The 24,394-nt window shown below is 37.4% G+C and overlaps 2 protein-coding genes and 2 pseudogenes across 2 annotated transcripts in view; all 4 read left to right on the plus strand.

The window, feature by feature from the left end:
* Positions 1–651: 651 nt before the first annotated feature.
* On the plus strand, positions 652–2,438 carry LOC136812621 (calcium and integrin-binding family member 2 pseudogene; annotated as a pseudogene).
* Positions 2,439–2,985: 547 nt separating this feature from the next.
* LOC136812623 (coiled-coil domain-containing protein 181-like) lies at positions 2,986–6,013 on the plus strand. Its single transcript, XM_067069154.1, has 4 exons — positions 2,986–3,886; positions 4,225–4,493; positions 4,788–5,030; positions 5,160–6,013. The coding sequence occupies exons 1-4, from the start codon at positions 3,041–3,043 to the stop codon at positions 5,224–5,226; spliced, it is 1,425 nt and encodes a 474-aa protein (XP_066925255.1). The 5' UTR covers positions 2,986–3,040; the 3' UTR covers positions 5,227–6,013.
* Positions 6,014–10,877: 4,864 nt separating this feature from the next.
* Positions 10,878–13,003, plus strand: LOC136812551 (steryl-sulfatase pseudogene; annotated as a pseudogene).
* A 1,783-nt stretch (positions 13,004–14,786) lies between these two features.
* LOC136812626 (PAN2-PAN3 deadenylation complex catalytic subunit PAN2-like) overlaps positions 14,787–24,394 on the plus strand; it is a 42,756-nt gene continuing 33,148 nt past the window's right edge. The window contains exon 1 of the mRNA XM_067069156.1: positions 14,787–15,170. Coding sequence (XP_066925257.1) covers positions 14,961–15,170 — 210 coding nt within the window. The 5' untranslated portion in view covers positions 14,787–14,960. The remainder of the gene's footprint in view (positions 15,171–24,394) is intronic.

Consider the following 24,394-nt stretch of genomic DNA (forward strand, 5'->3'; position numbering starts at 1 on the left):
GTCTTTGTTATGACCGATATGGCAAACCTTTGTCCTGCCGCATCGTCAAATTCTAATCAGTTAAAAGTTTCTGATCGTGAATTCTCACTGGATGAAATTCTGAAGTGCAAAAATTTGTAATTAGTATTCTACTGATCAAGGTCTAAAGACTTCTAGGGGGTAGGCTTTACTTTGTATTACTATAAAGCTACAAAAAAGGAAGAAAAAAACAAGAAAAAAACCAAGGTGTATTTTGTAATGCATAATAATGGTGTGAATAGGATTTGAACACAGACTTACAATCCCAAGTACTTCCAGGCAGGGCGTTAGGGAAATACAGTGATAGATATTCTTCCTTCACTCATGTATCACTTTCTCTCAATTTGGCTGATAATCGAAGTATTGCTTGACGTCAAATGAGCTTAGTAAAGCTCAAATTGCAGATGTAGACAATAAGCTTGGTATACAAGTAATGAACAAATTGAAAGTATATCGAATGCAATTAAAAACAAATCATTAGGTACTATTTGTATTTTGGCTTGTGAAATACCATCAGATTAAAAAAATTTAACTTATAGCACCACTACACTATGTGCAAAAGCATAGTATACAGGGGGCTTCCTTCATGATGAAATTTACATAAAATTTCAAAAAAAGAAGATTGAAAGGTTAACATTGAGGTTTGACATAACATTAAACCTTTTTTAGTTCAAATAAATGAAAACAAAATTTCAGTGTCGCTGTATGAATTGAATAATGGGTGGCAGTCAATCCGCATTCACTGTTGAAGAGCTAAAAGAATACCAAGAACTTACATACTTCACTCAAAAAGAAATTCTACATTGTTTCAAGCGTTTTCAACAGTTGGATCCCACTCTGGTCACGTACAATAATAAAAACCCACAATTGCCACAAAAAACTATACTCAAATTACCAGAGCTTGAAGTGAATCCATTTCGTGATCGAATCTGTAAAGTGTTCTCTTCTAGTCATGATGGAAACATGACTTTTGAGGACTTTTTGGATATGATGTCAGTATTTTCAGAGAATGCTCCAAAAACTGTTAAAGTGGAATATGCATTCCGTATTTATGATTTCAATGAGGATGATTACATTTGTGAAAGTGATTTGAAGCGTGTTATTGATCGATTATGTGGAGAAGATGACAAACTTTCAAGTGAGGACACAAACAGCATTGTCAAGAAAATCTTGCTTGAGGCTGACTTGGATGATGATAATCAACTGTCGTTTGCAGAATTTGAACATGTCATATCTAAAGCCCCAGATTTCTTGAACGCTTTTAGAATTCGTGTTTAAAGTTTGTTTTCTATTCAAGCGATTTTATTGACACTTGACCAATATATTTTCAAGATTGTATCATTTTTATTCTCCATAGTCTTTTAAAGCTCAATTTCATTGACTAGACAGCTCAAAAATTCAATGGTGATTCTCAACATTTTAGTGTTTAGTTATTTTTAGTGGTTTTTTGAGTCTTCAGAAAACAGACCCTTATTAAAGCAGTGGGGTATAATATGATTTTAATCATCGATAAAATAATTGTAATCTTTTTCCTAATTTAATATGACTTTCTAGTTGGGATACTAACCTCGCACAATTTTTTTCTTATTGTTTTTATTCTTGGGTGATAATATTTTGATAAGTAGTTTTTAGTGAATCGTGTGTGTATATAATTGAATGAAAATTTTTTGTAAAACCACAGAAAGGACGTGTATAAATTTGCTTTTTATGTCTAAATTATTTTTTTGTAAACATAATCTTCAACAGGGATATTCTCTTTAAAAGAGAAATAGTCTTAATAATTATGTTTTATTCCAGATTTCAAACTACACAGTCAAGGAGATATTTAAATAATGAATGGGTTAGAAAAATTATAATCCAATTATATTTTTCTCTGTATCTTTGAACTTGATATTTATTATTTTCTGATTTTTTTTGTTTCTATAGCAACATTTTTGCTTTGTTTATTTTTTGTGTAATTTCAAATTTGTACTTTTTATAATATGAATCTGATAATTTTATATCAAATTTGAAGTACAATAAGTTCTGTCTTTTTTGATTGTTTATTTTTATTATGTGGATATTGGTTTCTTCATGTACCAAAATCTTAGTTTCATGAATTTTCGTTATGAAAATTTCTGGGAGATCTTTTTGGATTATTTGTTTCCTCTATTGCAGTTTTTTGAGGGTTGTTTTTTTAGTTTTTGGTTTTACTTACGATTGTTTTAAAGTGTAAGCATTAGTCTTTTCTAATCAGACTCATTCTGAAACATTTAGCCAAAATTTTTCATACTGTAATATTTTTATGTTTGTTTTGATTTGTTTTGTAAACGTGTCTTTTTTAAGGTTATTTGTGAGTATTTTGATTGTCTTTTCAATTCCAAGTTGGTGAAAAGTTTTTGTTTAGGTAGACTCTTTCTTTATAACAAAACCAATCCACCAAGCTAAAGATAATTACTTTGAAAATCTTAAATACTTGAAACCTTCTTGTAAAAGATGGTCTTTCAATCCTTTCGGAGTCTCTTTTTAAATTCATAATCACTCCTAAATTGTTATATGTTATATTATCATTATAATATATGAGATATAATATGTTATTGATTGGACTAGCTGATAACATACCAAACATATATTTGCTAAGTGTGTTTGAAAAAAAATATAACATCTTTTACTTTACTTACTTTTCCCACCCCTAACAACAGAGGAATGTAACACTTTTTATGTTCACCAAACATCGAAAATTTAACAGTTAGCCTCTGCTTAAACTGTATGGCGTTACCATAATATAATGTAAAACTTATTTTTGAAGTGTTTTATAAGAGAGGACTGTAATCATGAAGCTTTTCGCATACTAATGTACAATGTTTTCTTTAAAGAAGTTTAACAACGAGTAAGTCATACATACCATTCACAATAACTTTAGGAAAAACTATTAAAACTAGAAGATAAAATCATATTTTCATACTTTTCTCTTATATTTATATTTCTTTAGGTGAAAAATAAAAAGTATGAACAATGTTTGACGCTTATCAAAGTGGTGAGGATGGCCACCGGAGAATCAAGTACTGAAGACGAATTGTCACGTGATTTCTCAACATTGAGTACATCCTCCTCTGTTACAAGTTCCATAAGTAGAAAAAGTAATGCAAGTACGTTAAAAGATGACCAAGATGGTGAAGATTTATCTCGTCAAGGAACGACAATGTCGGATGAATCAACGTCATCCCGACCGACCTCTGGACTATCGTCGGTAGCTACTGCTTCCCGACAAAATACGGTTGGTTCGTTAAGAAGTGAGAATAATTCACGACAATCTCAACGATCGCTTTCTAGAGGAAGCACTATTCGAAATGATGATCCCGAAGTGAAGAATAATTCGGTTTCACGAGAATCTTCTGTCTTGTCTTCTCGGAATGGATATGATGACGATTTTCATGACGACGAAGAATCCAGTCCAACTTCGGCATCAAGCCGACAACAGTCGTTTGTCGGGAAATCACCAAGTAATGATAATAGTGATGATACTGAGAGCGAAAGTGAAGATATGGGGAAAATGGAGAAAGAAAACAGTGTTTTGATTGAAAAAGATGGGAAATTTGAGTTAGTCGAAGAACGAAACTTAACTATCGATCAACGAGAAGCTCTCGGTTTAACGAAACGAGAAAAACGAAAACCGAACACGTTGAACATTCCCGCGTCTAGTGGTCGTGTCCGTAAATCAAGTAACCCGGAGTACGCACATTTGAAATCGGAGTACGGTATGAGTGAACAACAGAAGGAGATGAAATTTCGACGTGTTTCCGTCATGCAGATGAGACGACAGGAGGAGAAGGAACGAATGAAACAAGAAGACGAAGAGAAGAAGAGAGCGGCTGATAAATCGTTCAAGGTACACTATCGTATTGTGTGATGTTTTGGTCAAGGTTTTATATAAACTGGCTTTTGCGGGTTAACTATAATGACTGAAAAAATTCTCGTCTAGCTAAAAAAATTTCTCAATTGTTGGAAAATAATTAAGTTGAGGTTAGCATAGTTCGCACGTTCGAAAGTGAACTTTTGGTTTCTTTGATTACTATTTTTCTCATTGCTCACATGGGTCACAGGTTGTCGATCATATACAGCCCGTTCTTTTTGTTGGTTTATTCGTTAGACAAAAAGTAGTTTTTGGTGTTTGGTCTGCTCGAGCTAGCAATAAACTAATTTTAAATTCTCCTTTTATTTTTCCAGCAATGGCTAGCACAAAAGAAAGAGACCAAAGCAGACAAGAAGCCTGCTACTCCACATCAACGTAAGAAAAAGAAGACAGTACCTAGTGTACAATTGAGCGAAGAAGAAATGCAGCGGCGGGAGCTTCAAGACCGCGCGTTCAAACAATGGATAGATGAGAAGGAAGAGCAAACGAAAGATGAGAAAAAGATGGAGGAAATCAGACTAGCTGAAGAAGCACAAAATTATGTTGTCAGAGATCGAAAACAATGTGACAAAGCTTTTAAAGAGTGAGGATTTTGTTTATGTTGATCTCAGCCTTTTATTTTTTGAAATCTTTCCTGCAAATCTTTCTGGCTTAATCATATTTAAGATACCAGCTTGTCCAACAGTAAAGAAAATAATAAGCGACTTTTATGATTTTCCGCCTATCATTATGTTGGAGACAGAAATTGACCTTGAAGCACTGCAGAGGTTCACGAGGGAATTTCCTTTCTCTATCAAGCAAGAAAAGTAAAACCTTATGTTGACAGAATAAATAATTTTTTTTTGATTAAATAGTAATTTACCTTTACTTGTCTTAGATGGTTGAAAAAGAAGAAAGTGGAAAGACAATCAACGCCCACTCAAACCACCCGGAAGAAGTCAACCTACACACCTGCAGGTGTCACGCCAACTGCAACCAAGAAGAAGTCTTTAGCACCTATATACGCTCCTTCTCTTGAGCAGAGGCGCCCTCGTTCTTCTGTACGTAGCATGGCGGCGAATGGGATGGATTGCAAAAATGACGTCGAAGTAAAGAGGAGACCTAAAACATCCAAAATAAGGTATTTCTTAATTGCTGATAGTTTGTCTTTTATTAATGCCTTTTATCATCCCGAACTCAATTTTAATCGTTCTAAAGTTCTTTTTTTGTGAACGCTCTCCTCTTTAACTCTTACTTGTCATTATGTTAGGATAACAGACAATTTTGGATATCGACACCCTGCATCAATCGACGACTTCATCGAAAGGAGGAAGTGATAAGCATCGTTGAGCGATAAATGGTATTAACTTGTTTTTCAATCAAAGATTACCGTAACTTTGCTTGACGAACCATTCTCTAGTTGTCACCACCTTTGCTCCAACGACACAGCAACTGATGTTAGGAACCAAGGTATAATGATGAACATTGTAACAGACTTGTAACATTCTGCCTCTCTGATATTGACTAAAATCGAGATTTTGCGATTTGGAATGTGGGTTTCAATCAACCATATAAACATGATAACTATTGAATCCCTCCATGATGGAATCAGAAAAAAGTCGACGAATCCGGGGTAGGTCTCTATATTTTCAAGGGAGAGTATCTTTAAAGTTTACCGAAATTCCAAGAATCTCTGAAATTTCGAAGAAAATAAAAGGGAGAATATCTTAAAAGTTTGTTAAAATTCCAGGAAGCTGAAGTTCCTGAATAAATCAAGGCATGACAAGTTAAAAGTTTTATCGATTCAGCTTTTTCCATCAAAGTTTTACATACAGACTTAATTACCTAACACTTAGGAATAAACTGTATACTGCTCTTTTTAACATGTTATACATTTATTTTAGTTCGAATTTATTTTGCTACATTATTTTAGGATAGGGACTTTTTTTGATTTTGATTTTTTTCTCGATAATCAAACCATTTCTTCTCATCCAAAATTGTAAATAAAAAATTACTAAAAACAAAGAATCTTTATTTATATCTTATATCAAAGATAATTAGATTTTCTCAAATGATTTTAATTGTAAATTTTATTCTTTTACTAAAGATAATATTTTTAATCCATCATGGTTATTTTCCTGAAAATCAAAATTTCATGACATTTTTTAAAACCAGTCTCCTTGAAATCTTGAGAATTTTTCACAAAAATGCACATTTGGTCTGTTTTTTTTTAATTCTAACTGATCAGTTTATAATATCACCAACATTTCAGATTAGTCAGGGATATAAATCCCAACTAAAAGCTCTTTGGAAACATTTTGAAGGAAAAAACACTTGCGTCACTTGCGTCTTTACCAAAAGAATTGTCAAGCTGTTCTATTTCTGATTGCTCTTAACTTCTTAACGACTTTAATTAACCTGTGATTAAACTTTCAGACATTTGAGTAATTAAATAGCCTATTTTAAGGCTGACAAACACCTTAGAAACTCGTTTGTGATTGGTTAGTAATAGGTCATGAATCAATTTAGTAAGGATTGGGATGAGGGGGACTCTAGGTAAAAGGATCTATCGGTAAGACAATTCAACCCCTTTAATTCAATTTGCTTGTTTTAAATAAATATTCGTTAAGATATATTTTTATTTAGATATATTTCATTCATTTTAGTTTAATTGCAATAGGTGACTTAAATTCCAAATTGTGGATGAGTTAATCCAGAAGAAAAATGTCTTCTATAATTGCTGGACTACAATATGTTGTTATTGTCGTTGGTATTGTATTCTCCAGACATGATGCCAGCTTCTTTACGGTTGGCTGCTCCCATTAAAATCGACTTTTGATAGGGTAATAATTCATAATGACATATATGTCTAACAATTCTCTTTTTAGGATAAGATTTACTGATAAACTAGGATTTCAGTTGTCTTGATTCAAGACCGGTCGTTTGTGGATATAACAAGAATCTAAAATTTCGAAAGGTCTAAATATTTTAAATTTTTATTTAGACCATTGTGCTTAAACAGCCAGTACTGATTGGACAAGCTGTTCATAATTACTCTGCGCTACACTTAATTGCACGAAGATAACGACGTCGAGGCATGTAATTAAAAACACCAATGAACGGATTTCGCGTTGGGTAATGAAATTATCATTGATTTAAAGTTATAGTCGTGTCGATTTCAGACCAATAAGGATTGAACACCAAATACTTGTGCTGAATAATTTTCACAATTTATATTTGTGTGTTTTGAAATTTCAATAATGTTTTTATTTTCTCTTTTTAGCTAAAAATATTTGCAAATATGAAAGATATTTTCCTTATTCTAACCGTGGTTGTGGTAAGGGGGGGGCGTACGAGGGTTGCCAACACCGAAATACCGACAGATTTTTCTTAAATCACCGTAATACCGACGAAATTTTCCTAAAACACCGACACCGACGTCTTTTAGAGCAAGCTTAAGATTTTTATTCTTAGTACGAATGCTCAATATCACGAGCGTAGTAGTGCACTAGTTCAATTTTTCTTGCAGAAAACTATCGCCGATTCAAGGGTTTCAAATCTTTAAAGCTCAGTTTTTCAACGACTAGTGGATAAACAAATCCAGAATTTTTAGGGAACACTTTGAAGGGTTTAAAGTGCTATTTTTGCTTTAGTGCTTACTTTAGTGCTTACTTTAGTTGACTTTGAAGAAAAACATTTAAAAAGTTTTTAAAAGATCTTTGCAAAAAACGAGGGAACAAAAGAGATATCTGAATGTATAAAGTAATGGAGGAGGAGGCGCAACCATGGTTTGCGCAAACGGAGAAAATTTTCCCATTTTTGTCCTCTTGTTTAGCTAAAAGAAATATTTTTGAACGTTATTAGAAGTAAATCTACCTTAGCCGAAAGCACCGTTAGAAAAGGGTACTGCAAAAGAGCTCTTGTTCAGTAGCGACCTGGCTTAATTTTCTCGATGGTGCAAACTATGAAATAGGTATTTTTTGTCCTTATTTGCGCCCTCCATCATTAAGTGACATAAACTGTAAGCATAGTCATTATAAAAAACCCCGGTCTGGAAGGCTTTTGTTTCTTTCTATTGTTAACAGTTAGAGCTTGTGTTCGCAAATCGACTTTATTTTGCATACTTTTTGATCATGTGATTGAAATTTAGACCAATCCCAAAAGGAGAATTTGGTAACGTGATCAAAAAGTATGCAAATCGCAACTTGCCTTTTATTTATAACAAAAGAAAATTCGACAATAAAGCTAAAACAATACATTGCCAGACCAGTGTTTTTTTATAATGACTATGCTGTAAGAGCAGTGAATGGTTGAAAGTAGCGCCCGGAATCTTTGAGTTAAGAAACTTGGAATTTTTATTTATACGAAGATGGTGGTAATGATAACTTGATATTTATTTCCTTGTAATTTGAAATGTAAAAATCTTCTGGACAAGGAGGCGCAACCATGGTTTGCGCCGACAGAAAACTTTTCAACTTTCAACTTTCAATCTGTCTAAAAACGCCCCATATTATACCGATTTAGCACCAAAAATAGTGAGGTTAAGTATACCGGGATAATCACGACGACGGACGAAAAATGTAATAGGCTAGTGGAAATACGAAATTTGATTGGTTGAAACTCACTAGCCTGTTAAATTTTCGTTCGTCGTCGTGATTTTACTGATTTACTTAACCTCACTAATAAAGCCCCTCAAATAAAATACATTGCTGTTGATACTTGAAATTGAAATTTTGTACCTAAGGCGATTTTGTAAGGCGATTTTGTAAGGCGATTTGTTCTATTTGAATTTAACACAGGTTAAATCGCGGTTTAACCTTTATTTGATAAGCGCCACATACAGTATTCGAATGGCTGGGTGGCCGCCCTCCGCCAACTGAGTCTACTTTGCTAATAGCCACGTGATGTCATGTTCATAATGGCCATCGCATCGCCCTGTTCAAGTCGACGCTCTAACTGAAAGCTGACAGGATGAAATATTGTTACCTCCCTCCCTCCCTGCAGTTATGGTTGTAGGCGATCCTCACTTATTTATACTAATATTGTATTTATCGGGACAAATTTTCCCCAAAACTTACTATTCGAGGATTAGCCATAAAATTATGCCAAACTTATATCTACTGACTCACACTTACTTCTAAGCCGTCCGACTACTTGATTGGTTTCTACCCCTAATCTAGGCCATAGGCAAATGGAAAGTTAAATACAACATTTTTGTTTTCTAAAATTTTCTCAGAAAAATTACCTGATAATCTTTAAGCTTTTGCGCCGCTGGTCTTAATAAAGATCAATGGCTAAAAAGAGGCAGGAATAAGGGGCACGGAAACAAGAAACGGGTTCTTTGAAATTTTGGCGCCGCAGGCAAAAATCTTTGGTGTGAGAAAGGTCAAACTAACCTGATAACAGATGTTCATAATTTTCTTACGCGCACGGTAAACCTCTAAAGGCACTTGAAAATTATACATCTGAGGAAAATAGTCCTCCCGCGGAAAATTCTACAACAAGAATCTTGTTGTGCGCCGGAAAAATAAAAACTAATACGGCGCCCTATTCATAAACACAATCGCGCAACTTTGTTGTCATTCCCAGTCCTTTTAGACGAACGCGGTCCTTACGATTTCGAGATTGCATATTCGTCAGATTGTTTGTTTTCACACATCCCTTTAGAGCTTCAGCGTGGTGTGCAGAAAACATTCACAATCTGATCTCAGGTTAGGTCAAACCAGCTTAGAGCCACATTGACGCTTTTTAGCGAGGTCTGAATTGCTGTTTTAAAAAATGCTGACATTTTATACATACAGCACTTTTTTAAACCAATCATCAAAACAAAAGAACGCGCGCAACGTCATTTCATTGTTCAATTAAACAATAGAATGTCCTCTTTCTAAAATTACATTTTAACAACCCGAAAGTTTGCAATGTTTTGACTTTTGAGAGATGAATAAGAGTTGAAATAAAGTGTCTGTGTTTTTAATGCAGTAGCGTGAATAATGTTATGCTTTTGCAGAATAAGCAAAGAGCCTCATGTATGTATAGAGTGGCTTTAAAAGAGCTCCTAAAAAGGAGAAAGTTAGTCAGCATAAGACCACAAAAACCACAGCAAGCATCAACAAGTTTCGATCTTTTTGGTAATCTCTCATTTGGTGATTTATTCACGGCATGACATTATAACGGAGAACCCCTCCCGATCCCAAGAAATGGGTTTTCTAATCATTCACGGGTCGAAACCCCTGAAGCCTTAGCATGTTTCTCATTACATTGTCTTTAAAACGCTTTAACCAGACAGGGTCGCAAACCGATTGAAACAAAGCCACGCGGGTAAAAGAAGGCACAAGCATGGTTTGCGCCGACAGAAAAATATTTCAGGAAATTTCATTTGGCTAAAAACGCTCTCTTTTTCACAAAACTAGTCATTTTACTACGCCATTCAGATAAATAATTCGTTTGATTTAGGCTTAAACTATACTGGTATTGAAAGCCTGTAAAGAGAGCTCTGCAAGGGGAGGACCACAGGAAGTATTTTGTATTGAAAGGCAAATGAGATATGATTCGAGGGCCGACCATGGTTTGGCCTGAGGAGGCAAAATTTGAAATTTAAGGTGCCAGAAATTCTGACAAACGCATCTAAATCATAGGTTAATGGATTATTCCGTAAAATGAAAGAATTTAACGATTGTTGATTTTTGATGAGTGCTGCATTCGAGACCTCGAGAAATTCTGCAAACTTGGCTTTCTTTACCTGTTACCCACTATTATGATTTTTTTCATAAAGTGCACATTTCCCGTAAAGAAGTGGTTAAGAAACACCATTATGCACACAATTTTAAAAAGAGGATGAGACAGGGTAGCTACCAAAAATAGCTATATTATAGCTACAATTCTACTCATCATAGCTACAATTCTACTCGTCATAGCTACAATTCTTGTATAGATAAGATATTCAATAGCTGAAATGCAGATTCAAAAACTTTATGATATCGTTTGAAATATGCAGATTCACCGCCAGTATTTCTCGAATCACCGAAATACCGACCCAAAAAATCAATTTTACCGTCACCGCAAGGCATGTCCAACACCGAAATACCGACACTTTTTACTTAAAACACCGAAACACCGACGCAAAAAAGGGTCAATACCGACACACCGACAAACCCGTACGCCCCCCCTGGTAACAGTCCATGCTGGTGAAGACAAACCCAACATTGTCGTCTTATTGGCCGACGACGTTGGTATTGGTGATATTGGTTGCTATGGAAACGGCACTATAAACACACCCAATATTGACCGGTTATGCCAAAAAGGCGTCAAAATGGAACACAACTATGCTGCAGCACCACTCTGTACACCGAGTCGAGCATCCCTTATGACCGGGAGATACCCCGTAAGAGTCGGGTATGTAGCCCGTACCAAGGACGTAGAAAGAGTCACCATCTATACCTCTGCAACAGGCGGCCTTCCACAGAGTGAAACAACATTTGCTGAAATTTTCAAACAACATGGATACACAAATGGCTTCTTTGGTAAATGGCATTTAGGTCTGCATTGTGGTGAAAAGGACTTTTGCCATCATCCAATGAACAATGGATTTGACCACTATTATGGAATGCCCTTGACTAACTTAAAGGACTGCGGTGATTGGTCAATTTTTGATATCCAATCAGAAGCTGTCATGGTCCCGAACCCAAAACATGTATTCGCTTTGATTATCATCCTAGCAATCTCTTGCTTTGTCTTGAATTTGATTTCCCTCCGATTATTTTTGGTTCTGTTTTTGATTGTTCTTGGTTGGTATTTATACCATATAGGGGCTTATTATTTTCATCGTCAATTCAACTGTATAGTGATGAAAGATAAACAGGTTGTTCAACAGACAGTAGACTTGGAGCATTTGACAGGACACTTGGTGGGTGAAGTCAAAAGCTTTATTCGTCAGAATGCGGAGAATCCATTTTTAGCTTACGTTGCTTTTCATAAAGCCCACGTGGCCCTTGCTAATCCACCTAGATTTCAAGGTGTCAGTGAATATGGATCTTATGGTGACACCATGGCTGAACTAGATTGGGCGGTCGGTGAAATTGTCAATTATTTGGATGATCTTAATCTAACAAAGAACACAATCATCTACTTCATGTCTGATCACGGCCCAGCTAAATATGCTTACAACACTGCTACTGGCGAATACCAAGGCGGTTGGGCGGGAATCTATCGAGGTGGCAAAGGATATAATTATCAGGGTGGTATACGGGTTCCTAAAATCGTTCAATGGCAAGGTAAGATATCAGGTGGGAAGAAGATTTCACGTCCAAGTAGTCATATGGATATGTTTCCGACGTTATTGTCGATGGCTAATATACCATATGATGGATCTGCCTTGGATGGGGAAGATACATCAATGCTGATGATGGGAGATAGTCAGGCTAGTCCTGATCGAATCTTTTACCATTATTGTGGAATCCATATTCATGCTGTCAGCATTGAGGAAAAAGCAAGGAATCAAGTCTGGGTTGTTCATTTTATCATTCCTGTCAATGATGATGGTCACCTAGCAACGTGTTACGGTGATGACGTCATTGTCCTGGATGAGCCAGATATTTACGAATTAGTCCAAGATCCAAGTGAGAGCAATCCTTTAGATCGCACCGACCCAAATTATGAAAGAGTATTAAATTTGGCTAGATTAAAAGCGACAGAGTTTAACGCGACTGTTGATTTTTCGGTGCCCAACCAGCTGAGTCACGAGATGAATTCTTTCTCTATTGATCGAGCTCCGTGCTGCAATGAAATGCCGAACTGTATTTGTTAAGAAAAAACTATTTCTTCATCATTTTGAGAGTTAGGTTTATTCAACGATTGAAAGAACTAACATTCACGTCTACAACTTACAGTATTATTCATTTACAAACACTATATTTTTATTTGAACAATTTTATGTTAAACATCGAGGCTCAAAAACGCCAAAAAATAAATAACTTTAGACAACTCTAGATGGGATGTAGGGCGAAAATAAAAAAATGTAGTGTTTCCGGAAACCGGTCGGGTGAAAAAATATAATTTTCTGACCCGGCCGCAGACTTCGTTAGTAGTTGATACATTAGTATTCAGGCTTCATACTGTTTGCACATAAAAGTTATCTTTAAAGTTCTATTTCAACGATCTTAAGTTAAGTTATCAAAAGTAGCAAAAAAAAATTATTTCCGGCCAGCCGCATGAGAGCTTTTTTCCTTCACCCGCATTCCGGAAACACTACATTTTTTTATTTTCGCCTAGTAAAAATAATTTTTAAACTTTGCACCATGTAATACTATTTTTATTCAATTTCATGCTAATTTGATACTAACCTGACACTATATCTTAAAATTTTCTTTTCTTTTGCTTATAATTCTCACGCTTGTTATACGACATATGCTGCCATGCCTTTTTGGCTACCACATTTCATTGCAGTGATATTCACATTATGAAGAGTACTTTACAATAACGTTTACCCTTGACGAAGACCCGAAATTCCCGAGTTATTTTTTCCGAGTTAAAAAAACGAGTTACGAAAAAACCGGTTTATCCCGAGTTATGACGTCATTTTTTGAATTTAGTGACGTGATTTTTAAATTTCATAACTTGGTTTATTTTGTTTCCTTTAGCTTCCCGAGTTTTTTTAACTCGGGAAATTTTGCTTCCGTTAACTTTCCGAGTTATCTTTAATTTTTTAACTCGGGAATCTCGAGTCAAATGTCGTCAAGTTCTAAGAGAACCAACCCTTGAAATTCGTAGCATCTTTCGTGGGGCGTAGCCACGAGCGAGTGATTGGTTCGCAAGTCCAAAGACTTCTGATGTATAGCTTTTTAATATATAGCACTACAATCATGGTCGTAATATTTGAGAAAAAAGGGAAATCCACTGGGAAGTTTTGAAACCACATGCGGAGAAGCAGCCCACAAACTTTTGAAACAGACTTTACTATTTTCTACAGTTCTTCCGATGATCTGAGACAAATCAATACAATAAGTACATCCTTAGTGCTGGCGTGTCAAATTTGCCTAGTAACCACCTTTCCCGGGGGGGGGGTACTCAGGCAAAATGGGTGCCGGGTTCCTGCGAGCCATAAGGGTCCCTTTTTCACACCTTTTTTCAGAAATCAACTCAATCAAAACGTCAAAAATGGACAAAATTTCGATACCCCTAAGCGGTTTGCGTGATGACGTGATAGGGAATTTTTGCAGCGTGATTACGTGATTTGGAAATTATTTTCGTAATTGCGTGATGAGAGTTCAAAATGTGATCGTGATTTGAAATTTTTGAGCCGTGATACAACGTGATTTCGACTTTTTCAAAGGGATGCGTAATTGGCCATTTTTGTATATGGAAATATCACATTTCAAGATATTTTTAGGATTGGAAATCTCTTATTTCGTCGCCCAGTGTGGTCATCATTTTGGTAGACTGAGTAGGTCCCCTGAGTAGCTGAGTTGACAGTCTAGGGCGGAATCGCAATTCAAAAACGACCCAACCTCGTCCCCATGACGATTTGCTTTTTATATAGGTTGTAGCAAATCGATTCGAAAGGAACATCAAAATTATAAAAAAGTGAGAATCAGGCCCCTGGGTACGAGGTTGAAAAACGACTGTACGTGTGGCGATTAGGCCTTTGAAATCGGACCCTTTCCTCCAAAGTGCAGAGAAAATTTAGCCAAATTTGTGTAAACTATTATGTATCAGCGAAAATTTTAAGGCAAACTGACTATTCTAAGGCAAAATATGGTTAAATTTTCCCAATTTTACACCCTTAGCCTTAGACTTTTTCTCATCTTTGCTTTCGATTTTTTGGCGGTGGCAGCGTTGGCCGGTGGCAAGAATCTTACAAATCCCGTCATTTTTGACCCCGCAAAATTTCATGTTTTGGTGCATTTTCTCACACAAGTCTATTTGTCCAGCGGCGGGACGATATTTACGCGCTCTCTTCTTTTTCTCAAGCTGCTTTAAACCAAACTTCAGAACTTCAGAACTTTATAGTCACAACATCAGCTGATGCATCTGATGCAAACTTCTAAAGGTAACTTATTCGTTGATAGACATTAAAATGGACGGAGTTCATTTCATGGACGATCCAGCTGTAGAGCACCATGATGAGGGAGTTGAAGAAATGCAGCAGGAAATGCCTGAAATGCCAATGAATCCTGGAGAATTCAATGAAATTCGAATGATCCTGAATGATCCCCTACGACACACTATAACGACATCTGTAGCTTTTGATACACATGAGCAATTATTTTGGGCAGGGACACAATCTGTAAGTATGTGATTGTAATATTGTAATAATTAATTGGCTGGTTTTGGCAAACTGAAGACTTACACAATAATAGGCCAGACCCAATTGATTGTTTGGTTCCTGTCCTAGAAGCTTTGACAAATGGGTCGGTGGGTCGGTTGGTAGCTAAAATTAGAACCTTTTTTTCATTTCCCCACCAAAAACCTCAATTTTTGCCAGTCTGGAAAGGAGGGAAATGTTACGCGTACGCCGGAGCTGCTCTGCGCCAACTTAACTGGGAAAAGTTGAGGGCAGCAGATCTCAAACCTTAAATCTACGCCAGAGATATCCGGCGCACAAGCCGCAATTTCCAGACTGGAATTTTTGAAATTCCTCTTTAAGGGGTCACTCACAAATCGATTTTAAGTTCAAATAACGTCATATGACGTTTGTGGGTGGGTGGGTCAAGGTAGGATGACGCTTTGAATGGGTTATAAAAAACATCGATTTTGAGATAGAGCTTTCATCTAATATATTATCTCTTTTCTATTTTGTATAGATGAAAGAATAAAAAATATAAGTGAAATGATATAAAGTACAGAACAAACAGTCAAACCATAACCAGACAAACCAGACCCCTCAAAAGTTAAGTTTGTATAACGACGGCTCGACTTTGATCGCTGCATTTTGTATTTTGTTGACTGTTGGACTTAGACGAAGAGCACCTCGAAAATTATCAAATAAAAGGAAAGCTGCGGAAAAGAATACGGAAGTCTCGGAAAAGAATACGGAACTATTTGTCCGCCGAAACATTTTCATTTTTTGCACGCATCACACTCCAGCTGGAAGCAACGAGTACTTTGGGCAAGCATCAAGCTTTATCAGTCTGGGCAAATCGGGTCTAGAAACCAGTGGTCAAAGCCGCGTTGGTTTTGTTGGTTGGTTGCAACACTCGAGTCGAAAATATGGTGATGGCATTGAGCATGAGTTGTTGTTGGTTTTGACGTTTTGGCTGAAGAAAAAGAATCAGAAGTACCAGATTTTTTTGAGTGACGTTATGTGGGGTGGGTGGGTGGTTTAGCTATCAAAACGTCATATGACGTTATTTGAACTTAAAATCGATTTGTGAGTGACCCCTAAGCAATCAAGACTGCACTGGAATTTTTGAAATTCCTCTTGAAAGCAATCGTACAATCCATGGAATCCAACCGCGAATGTAAAGAAATAGCCTAAAGCCCGGATCCACAAAGGCACACGCCGCGACCGCGGTCGCAAGATAACTTTTACACGAGGATAAAAGGCGTTTGCAGTGTGTGCTTTTAGAGGAATACAGCTGTGACTCTCTGCTTTTAGGTGCTTGATATTCATTCTAAGTACGGGTTACACCAGGACATTTTTTGTGCCTGAAGTGGATGTTGTTTTTGTTTATAGAAAAATCAAAGCAGGCAGTTAATAAAGAACCGCAGACAGAGATAGTAGTTATCATGTAAAATGGAGGTAAATATTTTTTGATTTCTCCGACTCAAACAGTTAGTCACACTAGGAAATCAAGCTTTCAGAAAAAATAACATCAGTCATCTACAGGATGTATTTGCAATTTCAACAAGGATGAGAGTTACCTGAATCAAGTTCGCAAGACAATTAATTAAAACTTGAAAGTTTGAAACAAAATAAAACGTGCAGCAGCCAAAATCAACCAACCAAAATTTGTCATTCAATTCCAGAGACAGCGCTTCAATTTTAAGGCCTTGTTTATCTGCTTAAGTAAAAACAATTCCGCACATTTAAATGGGTCAGTGTTTGAGGTCCTGCAAAATTTCCGGAAAATAGCCTATCCGGCAGTGTGCGGATCTAGGTGGGTTCCGTCTTCCCCGTAGATCTTTTTCTTGGGAAGTTGATCTTCAAATTAGTTCTCAAGGTTGGCTTAGCTCAAATTTTAGACAATTTCTCATAGTTTTTGAGAATGTTAATTTCATTAAAAAGCGCCGGGTTATTTTTTCATGAATCCCTTTAGAAGTTTTGCGGCGCATTTTTTTTGCTTGAGAGTCAGGTAAACGAGATATAGCGCTTTCGCAGCATCAATCTTTGATACACATTTTGGCGGGACGCTAGTGTGACTAACTGTCAAAGTGAAACACTTTTTCTCAAAAATTTAGAATCAGTCGGAGGACACAAACCAAATTATCAATTGGGCCTGGCCATATTGCATATTGTTTTGATAGGATTTCTGCAGCCATTTCTTTGTGTCAGTTTACCATTATCTTTCGTAAGGGGGCAATCACAAATATCTTCGATTCGCGTCGCCCGACCGACTCTTGAAAATTGAGTAGAATTGAGTCAGTGAGTCGTTAAATTTGTCGGACTTTTTCTGTCGATGGCGTTTCCTTCGTTCAAAAATTTTATTATTGCCAATTTTTTGCACTTTCTAGTGCATTTGCGGCATTTTGACTTTGTTTATCATTAGGCTGGACTTAAAAAATTGTTGGTTTACCTCGAAACCTGCCGACCCAAAAAATTTTATTGCCATTTTAAAGAAGATTTTTTTTCCTTCAAAAACTTCAAAAATAAACTCATATCTTGTTTGTCTCTAGCATAAGAATCGTAAATTCCCTGCTAGCACTTCTGTTATTTATTCAAAATTACCTAAATGTAAACAAACTGTTAACCCTTCCTAATCCATGGACGAAAATTTCATAAATCGCCAAAATAAAAAAGAATTCCGACTGACCGACCCACCTCCAAAATCTAGGGTCGGGTGACGGCAAACCAACAATTTTTTAAGCCCAGCCTTACATGCACCCAAAAGGTCAGAGGTCACAGGTCATAATTTGAAACCACCCATAACACGCAGTTGTTTTGGCTGCTGGCTGGCTGGCAGTTTCCTTCTTCAAGAATACACTCCAAAAATGGATGATGGATGGATGGACCCAAAAAATTTTAAGACCGACCGGTCGACTCACTTTTTAGACCCAACGAGAATGCGAAATGAAGATATTTGTGATTGCCGCCTAAGAGGGCCAATTTTCGTTTTTATCTTTGATTTCTTTTTTGCTTTAGGAGAAGAAATACTTTGAATTTTTCTTTATTGAGTTGATTGCTTCAATGTAATGCTTGGAATCATTTAAAGACTTGTGCAGGTCTTTTTCATCTTCAAGAAATTCTGTTGTTATTTATGCAGAAGTCATGCAACTTTTGTTGACGTCAAACCAAATGTTTTAGTTTTCCGTGAACTTAGAACCCTTCTAACTTTTGTCTATGTATATTATGCTAAAGCGTTTCGGTTTTTACTAAAAGAAAGCCAGTGATCTTCTTAGCTTTCCAGTGGTAACACTGTGGACACAGGCTAGACAACATAGCTTCACCCCCTGGCCGCAGGGGGGGCTAAAAGGTGTAACAACAACTTGTAAGTACCTAGAAATAGCTTTAGGTCAAGGGCCACCTACTCAGCTACTAGGGGTCACCTACATTGATTCAAACTAAAATGGGGGCTGAATTCTACATTATTGTGTTAATTCGGTCACAGCGAATTTAGAATAAAACTTTGTCCATTTCATAGATTTCATTATACAAGTTCTGTCTCAGTGAGACGGTAATATCTTTTTGGATTTTTGTCAACAGGTTTATGCTGCATTCAATTGTGTTTAACAATGAGATTAAAGCACTTCTTATTTTTCAAATTTTCATAGTTTCAAAATTTGTTTGCCGTGGGAGAAAAACATAGTTTGTATCTTTATCAGAAAAAGGTTGACGAATTCAAAAATCAAATTTGCTAATTCTATTCTTTCATTTTCATGTATTTTTTTCACTTTTTTGCTTCTTTAGCATTTGAATATCCCTAAAAAAAGTTTTTATTTCTGCTGAAGTGGATTGTCTTTTCATTTGGGGTTTCTCCTTTCAGAAAGACTTATATTCTTTAATTATAACTTTTTGTTCCTCCATTTCCAGGATTTTGCTCTTAGGACTGAATTTTGACGTTCTTCCTGGACCTCCAAATCCTTTTCATAAAACTTTCAATTTAAAACATTCTCCACACATAAGGCAAAGTGAGTATAAATAACACTTACGAGTGCTGAAAATAGCCATCTCCGACACCGGATTCACCAACTGCATTTTCAGGAGGAACCCCTTCATCCAGTTTCGGCCCCTTTTCCTCGACCGTCGAGCTGAAGTGGCGGGGCCCCTCCCTTCGAGGAGGTGCATTGTTGGTGGTGACTGCTTTCTAGTTCTCAAGCCAGTTTGGATCCTCTCTTTTCAACCAAATCCAATGAGAAGATCTTTCTGCCGTTTCTTGTAGGTCTTTGATTGCTCCTCTAACTTCCAGGTTGGTGAAGCAAAAACGATTCCTGAACAGGTTCACGAGCTTCTTGTCGATGTAGCCTCGTGCTCCAACTGCCATATGGTAATAATCGACTGACCAGCCTTTTCCCTCACACTCCTCGATAAGTATAGAGTAACGTTTTGCTTTCCGTTCTTCTGCTTGTCTGATGTTCTCCTCCCACGGTACAGTCAGCTCGAGGATTATACATATCTTCCTTTCGTCACACCACACGACTACATCCGGGCGCTGTTCGGTCACTAGAACATGGAAGATTAGCTTCGATTCCAGGTCCGTTGCCATCTTCCAGGAGCTTTGCCATCTGTCATCTGTCTTGGGAACCCTCTTATGGCTCTTGAATTCAAACAGTGGTGACACTTCAACTCAATTCAATTGTCAATGTCAAGACGAGGCATCACAAGGATCGACTACAGCCAACTCAATTCAACTGGTCGAATCATTCCCCTCAGAAGCATTGACGAAGAACTCACCTCTCATTTTCATAATTTATCTATTCGCGAATCAATTCACCCTGATTCCGACGTAACTCATACCGACTCTGACGCAACTCACACCGACTTCGTCGCAACTCACACCGACTCCGTCGCAACTCACACCGACTTCGACGCAACTCATACTGACTCCGACACAACTCAAACTGTTCAATTAGACTCCATAATGGCAGAGCCAAGTGATGAAGCCATCGATCTAATGATTTTGGCACAAGATGCTATTGACATGATGGAAGAAATCCCAATCAATGATCTCAGTCCTGAAGATTCAAATGTTATCATCACAAAACTCGAACAAATCAGAAGCTCAATTCGCAAAAAGGAGGTCATAATCAAACGTCGAAAAGAGGAACTCGAGGAAGATGTGAGGATTTCTGTTAATCAAGCAATTATGTCAATTAAAGAATTCATAACAGGCATTTACGACCGAAAATCAAAAGCCAACCTGAGTCAGACCAAAATCAAAGATGCAGACGAAGCAGCCCAAATAGAACGTAAGATCAACTTTCGTCTTGATTGCATCAATAGAGACATTGAAAAGCTAGAGATAACTTTTGATTGTGCAATGGACAAAGCAGAATCCTCTGAACTTTTACTCTTACGGAAAAATCTTTCTTCGAACGTTCATCAACGATTTGATAAAATCACAGAAAGTTATACTGAATGCCTTGACTCACCTATCAAAAGTGCCGAAACACTTATCATGATCCGCAAAACTGGGCAAAGATATGTCGACCTAGATGAGAAGAAACAGGCTTACGTCCTCAATCTTACCAAGGAAATTAGTAAGCGAGAACTTGACAAACATTCTGAGTTTAACAAATCTAAACTCAATATCAAATTAGAGAAGTTCTCTGGTTATGACTCCAATACTGATTTTTATACGTTTCGAACCAACTTCGAAAAAATGCACTTGTCTTCAACTCCGAAGGAACTTTTACCAGATCTTCTACGAAACAATTATCTGACAGATGCAGCACTAACAATGGTGAAGACCATCAACAACATAGACGAAATTTGGGAACGACTCAAAAAATCCTTCGGTGACTCAAAAGTGATGTTATCCAGAAGACTTCATCAACTCAGAAGTATCGACTTCAACAAACGAGATCCTGAGAAGCTCATATCCGGCATAAGCACTCTAATCAATATCATGCAGGATGTGTCGTCCCTTGCAGAAAAACACAACATTGAAGAATATCTGTACTATGGTAGCAGCATTTCAGATATTCATGAAGTCATCGGTGAAAGACGATCAACTCAATTTTTGGTAGATTTTGGTGAAGAGGATCTCAGCCCAAAGGAAACTTGGCAAAAGATGATTGAATTCTTAATCAAGGAGAGACGAGTCAATGAACAAAAACGTCTCTTAAATTTCAAGAAAGAGACAATCAAGAAGAAGGATGACAAGAATGCTGGTGCCAGACGTAATGGTTCATGTCACTGGAATCAAGACGGTGATGACGTACACTGCAGCATTTGCAATTCACCAGAGGGAAGAGCAGACCACATTGCAACCAAAAGCCGAAATGGAAAGAAAATCATGCAGTACTACACATGTAAATCATTCGTATTCAAATCACCTGAAGATCGATACACCATCTTGAAGAAGAAGGGATTTTGCGCTCAATGCTTATTTCCTGGAGCAGATGCATCTTCGGGAAAACATGTCGATGGAAAGTGCCAACACGACTTTGTCTGTGCTCATCCATCCCATCAAAACGACACCATCAAGAAGCATGTGCTAGTTTGTGAGGAGCACAAGACTCAACCATCAAATCAACAACTTCTCGATACCTTTGTCCAGCGTTTCATCAAAAGTCCAGCTTTACCTCAATTCTCAAGGGAGATCAAACTCTACAAAGCCAGCAACGAGATATGCGATGATCGTGGTGTGTATCTCCTTCAACAAATATCCATCAATGGCAACAACTTGTTAATTTTCTACGACAATGGTTGCAGCGATTTCGTTGTCAGCAAGAAAGCAATAGAGCTACTCGGCAGCAAAGCAAAGAAGATATCATCCGAACCGGTCATACTTGGTGGCGTTGGTGAGTGTCAAACCAAATCGTTGAATGGAATCTTCAGTGTCACTATCCCACTTCACGATGATCAAGAAGTCACGTTCTCCGGTGTTTGTCTCAATCGTATCACATCTACATTCCCAACATATCCATTAGACGTCGTTGAACAAGACATCATTGACTATCACATCTCATCAGGAGGAACCAGTCCAATTCCAAAGCTTCCAAACAACATTGGTGGTGAAGTGCATATGATGATTGGAGTCAAATACCTTCGTCATCACCCAAAAATGGTCATCCAACTCCCATCAGGTCTTGCATTGTACGAATCGAAATTCAACAATTCAACTGGGGGAAGAGGAGTGGTCGGTGGACCACATCACAGCTTCACCAAAATTCATCAGCAATTCAACACATTGACATCCTCCACATTCTTTTCAAATCAATTCAACATGATTAGAAGCCAATCAGCTGTCCCTCTGCTAGGATTCAGCCAATGCAATTCAACAGATCTCGTGCAACAAAATTTCCACGATGAATCACCTACCCACATTTCAACAATAATGAAGATTTTTGAAGAAGTAGAAGCAACAGGTAGTGAGATATCATATCGCTGCCCAGATTGTCGCAACTGCAAAGCATGCAAGCAACCATCAAATGATGTCATCAGCTGCAAAGAGGAAATCGAGCAGAGCATCATCAATTCATCCATCACCGTTGATTTGGAGAGCAAGACTGCAACAGCACTCCTTCCTTTCATAGCAGATCCAGAAGCACGCTTGGTCAACAACAAGGACAAGGCAATGAAAACATATCAGCAACAAGTTCGAAAACTCAATCATCCCAACAATCAAAAGGACAAGCAAGATGTTCTCGAGTCAGAAGCAAAGCTGCAGCAACTTGGATATGTTGAATATGTATGCAACCTCCCAAAAGAAGACCAGGACCAACTGCAAACTTGTAAGATGCATTATTATATTCCATGGAGAGCCGTTTGGAAATCTAACTCCTTTAGTACGCCTTGTAGAATTGTGTTCGATGCGTCCCAACCTACAGCTTCAGGTTTCAGCCTAAATGACGTATTGGCAAAAGGCAGAAATAACCTGAATCATCTTCAACAAATATTAATCAGATGGTCTGTCCAACCAACAGCTATCCATACAGACATAAAGAAGATGTACAATACGATAAAGCTACACAAGAGTCATTGGTGTTATCAGAGATATCGTTGGCAAAACAGCTTGGATCCATCAAAATCACCAGAACAGAAGGTTATCAAGACTCTGATATACGGAGTCAAATCGTCCAGCAACCAAGCCGAATTCGCTTTGCGCAAAATTGCTCAGTTATCAAAGGAGGAATACCCCAAAGTCAACAACATTGTGCAAAAGGATATTTATGTTGATGATTGTGTAACTGGCGAGAAAGACCTTGAAACAGCTCATCGTCGTGCAGATGAGCTCGAACTTGTATTGAATCGTGGTGGATTCCAATTGAAAGGTATAGCATTTTCAAGAGAAGACCCACCAAGCACCCTCAGTGATGATGGAGAAACAATCCATGTTGGTGGTATGAGATGGCTTGTCAAATCAGATGAGCTAGCTCTCAATGTTGGGGAACTCAATTTCAACAAGAAGATTCGTGGGAGGAAACCTGAACAATCAATAAAAGGTATACCCTCAAATTTAACAAGAAGACAATGTGCATCCAAAGTTGCTGAATTGTTTGATTTGACTGGTAAAGTTTCACCCTTAATAGCTTCAATGAAAATTGATCTTCAGGATCTAGTACAGCGACAACTCAATTGGGACGATATCATCCCCGATAACCTCCGGTCCATCTGGGAATCAAATTTCGACATGATGAAGGAAATAGGAGATCTACGATTTAATCGAGCCATAGTCCCAGAAGATGCAATCGACTTAAAGATGGACACTCTGGACTTTGGAGATGCCAGTCACTCAATGGTTTGCGTTTCAATCTATGGAAGATTTCTACGGCGAAATGGAGAGTACTCGTGTCAACTGATCTTTTCAAGAACAAGAACTGTGCCAAAAGGAACATCTCAACCACGAGGAGAATTGTATGCTGCTGTGATAAACACCCATACAGGAGAGATCGTCAAACGCTCATTAACCACGTGGCACCAATCTTCAATTAAGTTGACAGACAGTCAGATTGTTTTACATTGGATAAGTAACGAGAACAAACCACTCAAGCAGTATGTTCGAACCAGAGTCATCGAAATCAAGCGATTCACTTCAAATCAAGATTGGTTCTACGTCAACACTAACAACATGATTGCAGATATTGGCACTCGAAAGGGAGCAACCTTGAAAGATGTTTCCAGGACCTCAACTTGGATAAATGGCTTTGATTGGATGCATTTAGATCATTCACAATTTCCTATCAAGA

This window comes from Clytia hemisphaerica, unplaced genomic scaffold (genome assembly GCF_902728285.1).
Source record: "Clytia hemisphaerica strain Z4C2 unplaced genomic scaffold, Clytia hemisphaerica genome assembly, whole genome shotgun sequence".
Lineage (NCBI taxonomy): Eukaryota > Metazoa > Cnidaria > Hydrozoa > Leptothecata > Clytiidae > Clytia > Clytia hemisphaerica.

Bases quoted from the DNA above. Each gene is read 5' to 3' on its own strand.
- LOC136812623 (XM_067069154.1), top strand. From the start codon at position 3,041: ATGGCCACCGGAGAATCAAGTACTGAAGACGAATTGTCACGTGATTTC. The intron at 4,494-4,787 runs GTGAGGATTTTG...TACTTGTCTTAG, and splicing joins TGTGACAAAGCTTTTAAAGA to ATGGTTGAAAAAGAAGAAAG. The intron at 5,031-5,159 runs GTATTTCTTAAT...TCATTATGTTAG, and splicing joins CCTAAAACATCCAAAATAAG to GATAACAGACAATTTTGGAT.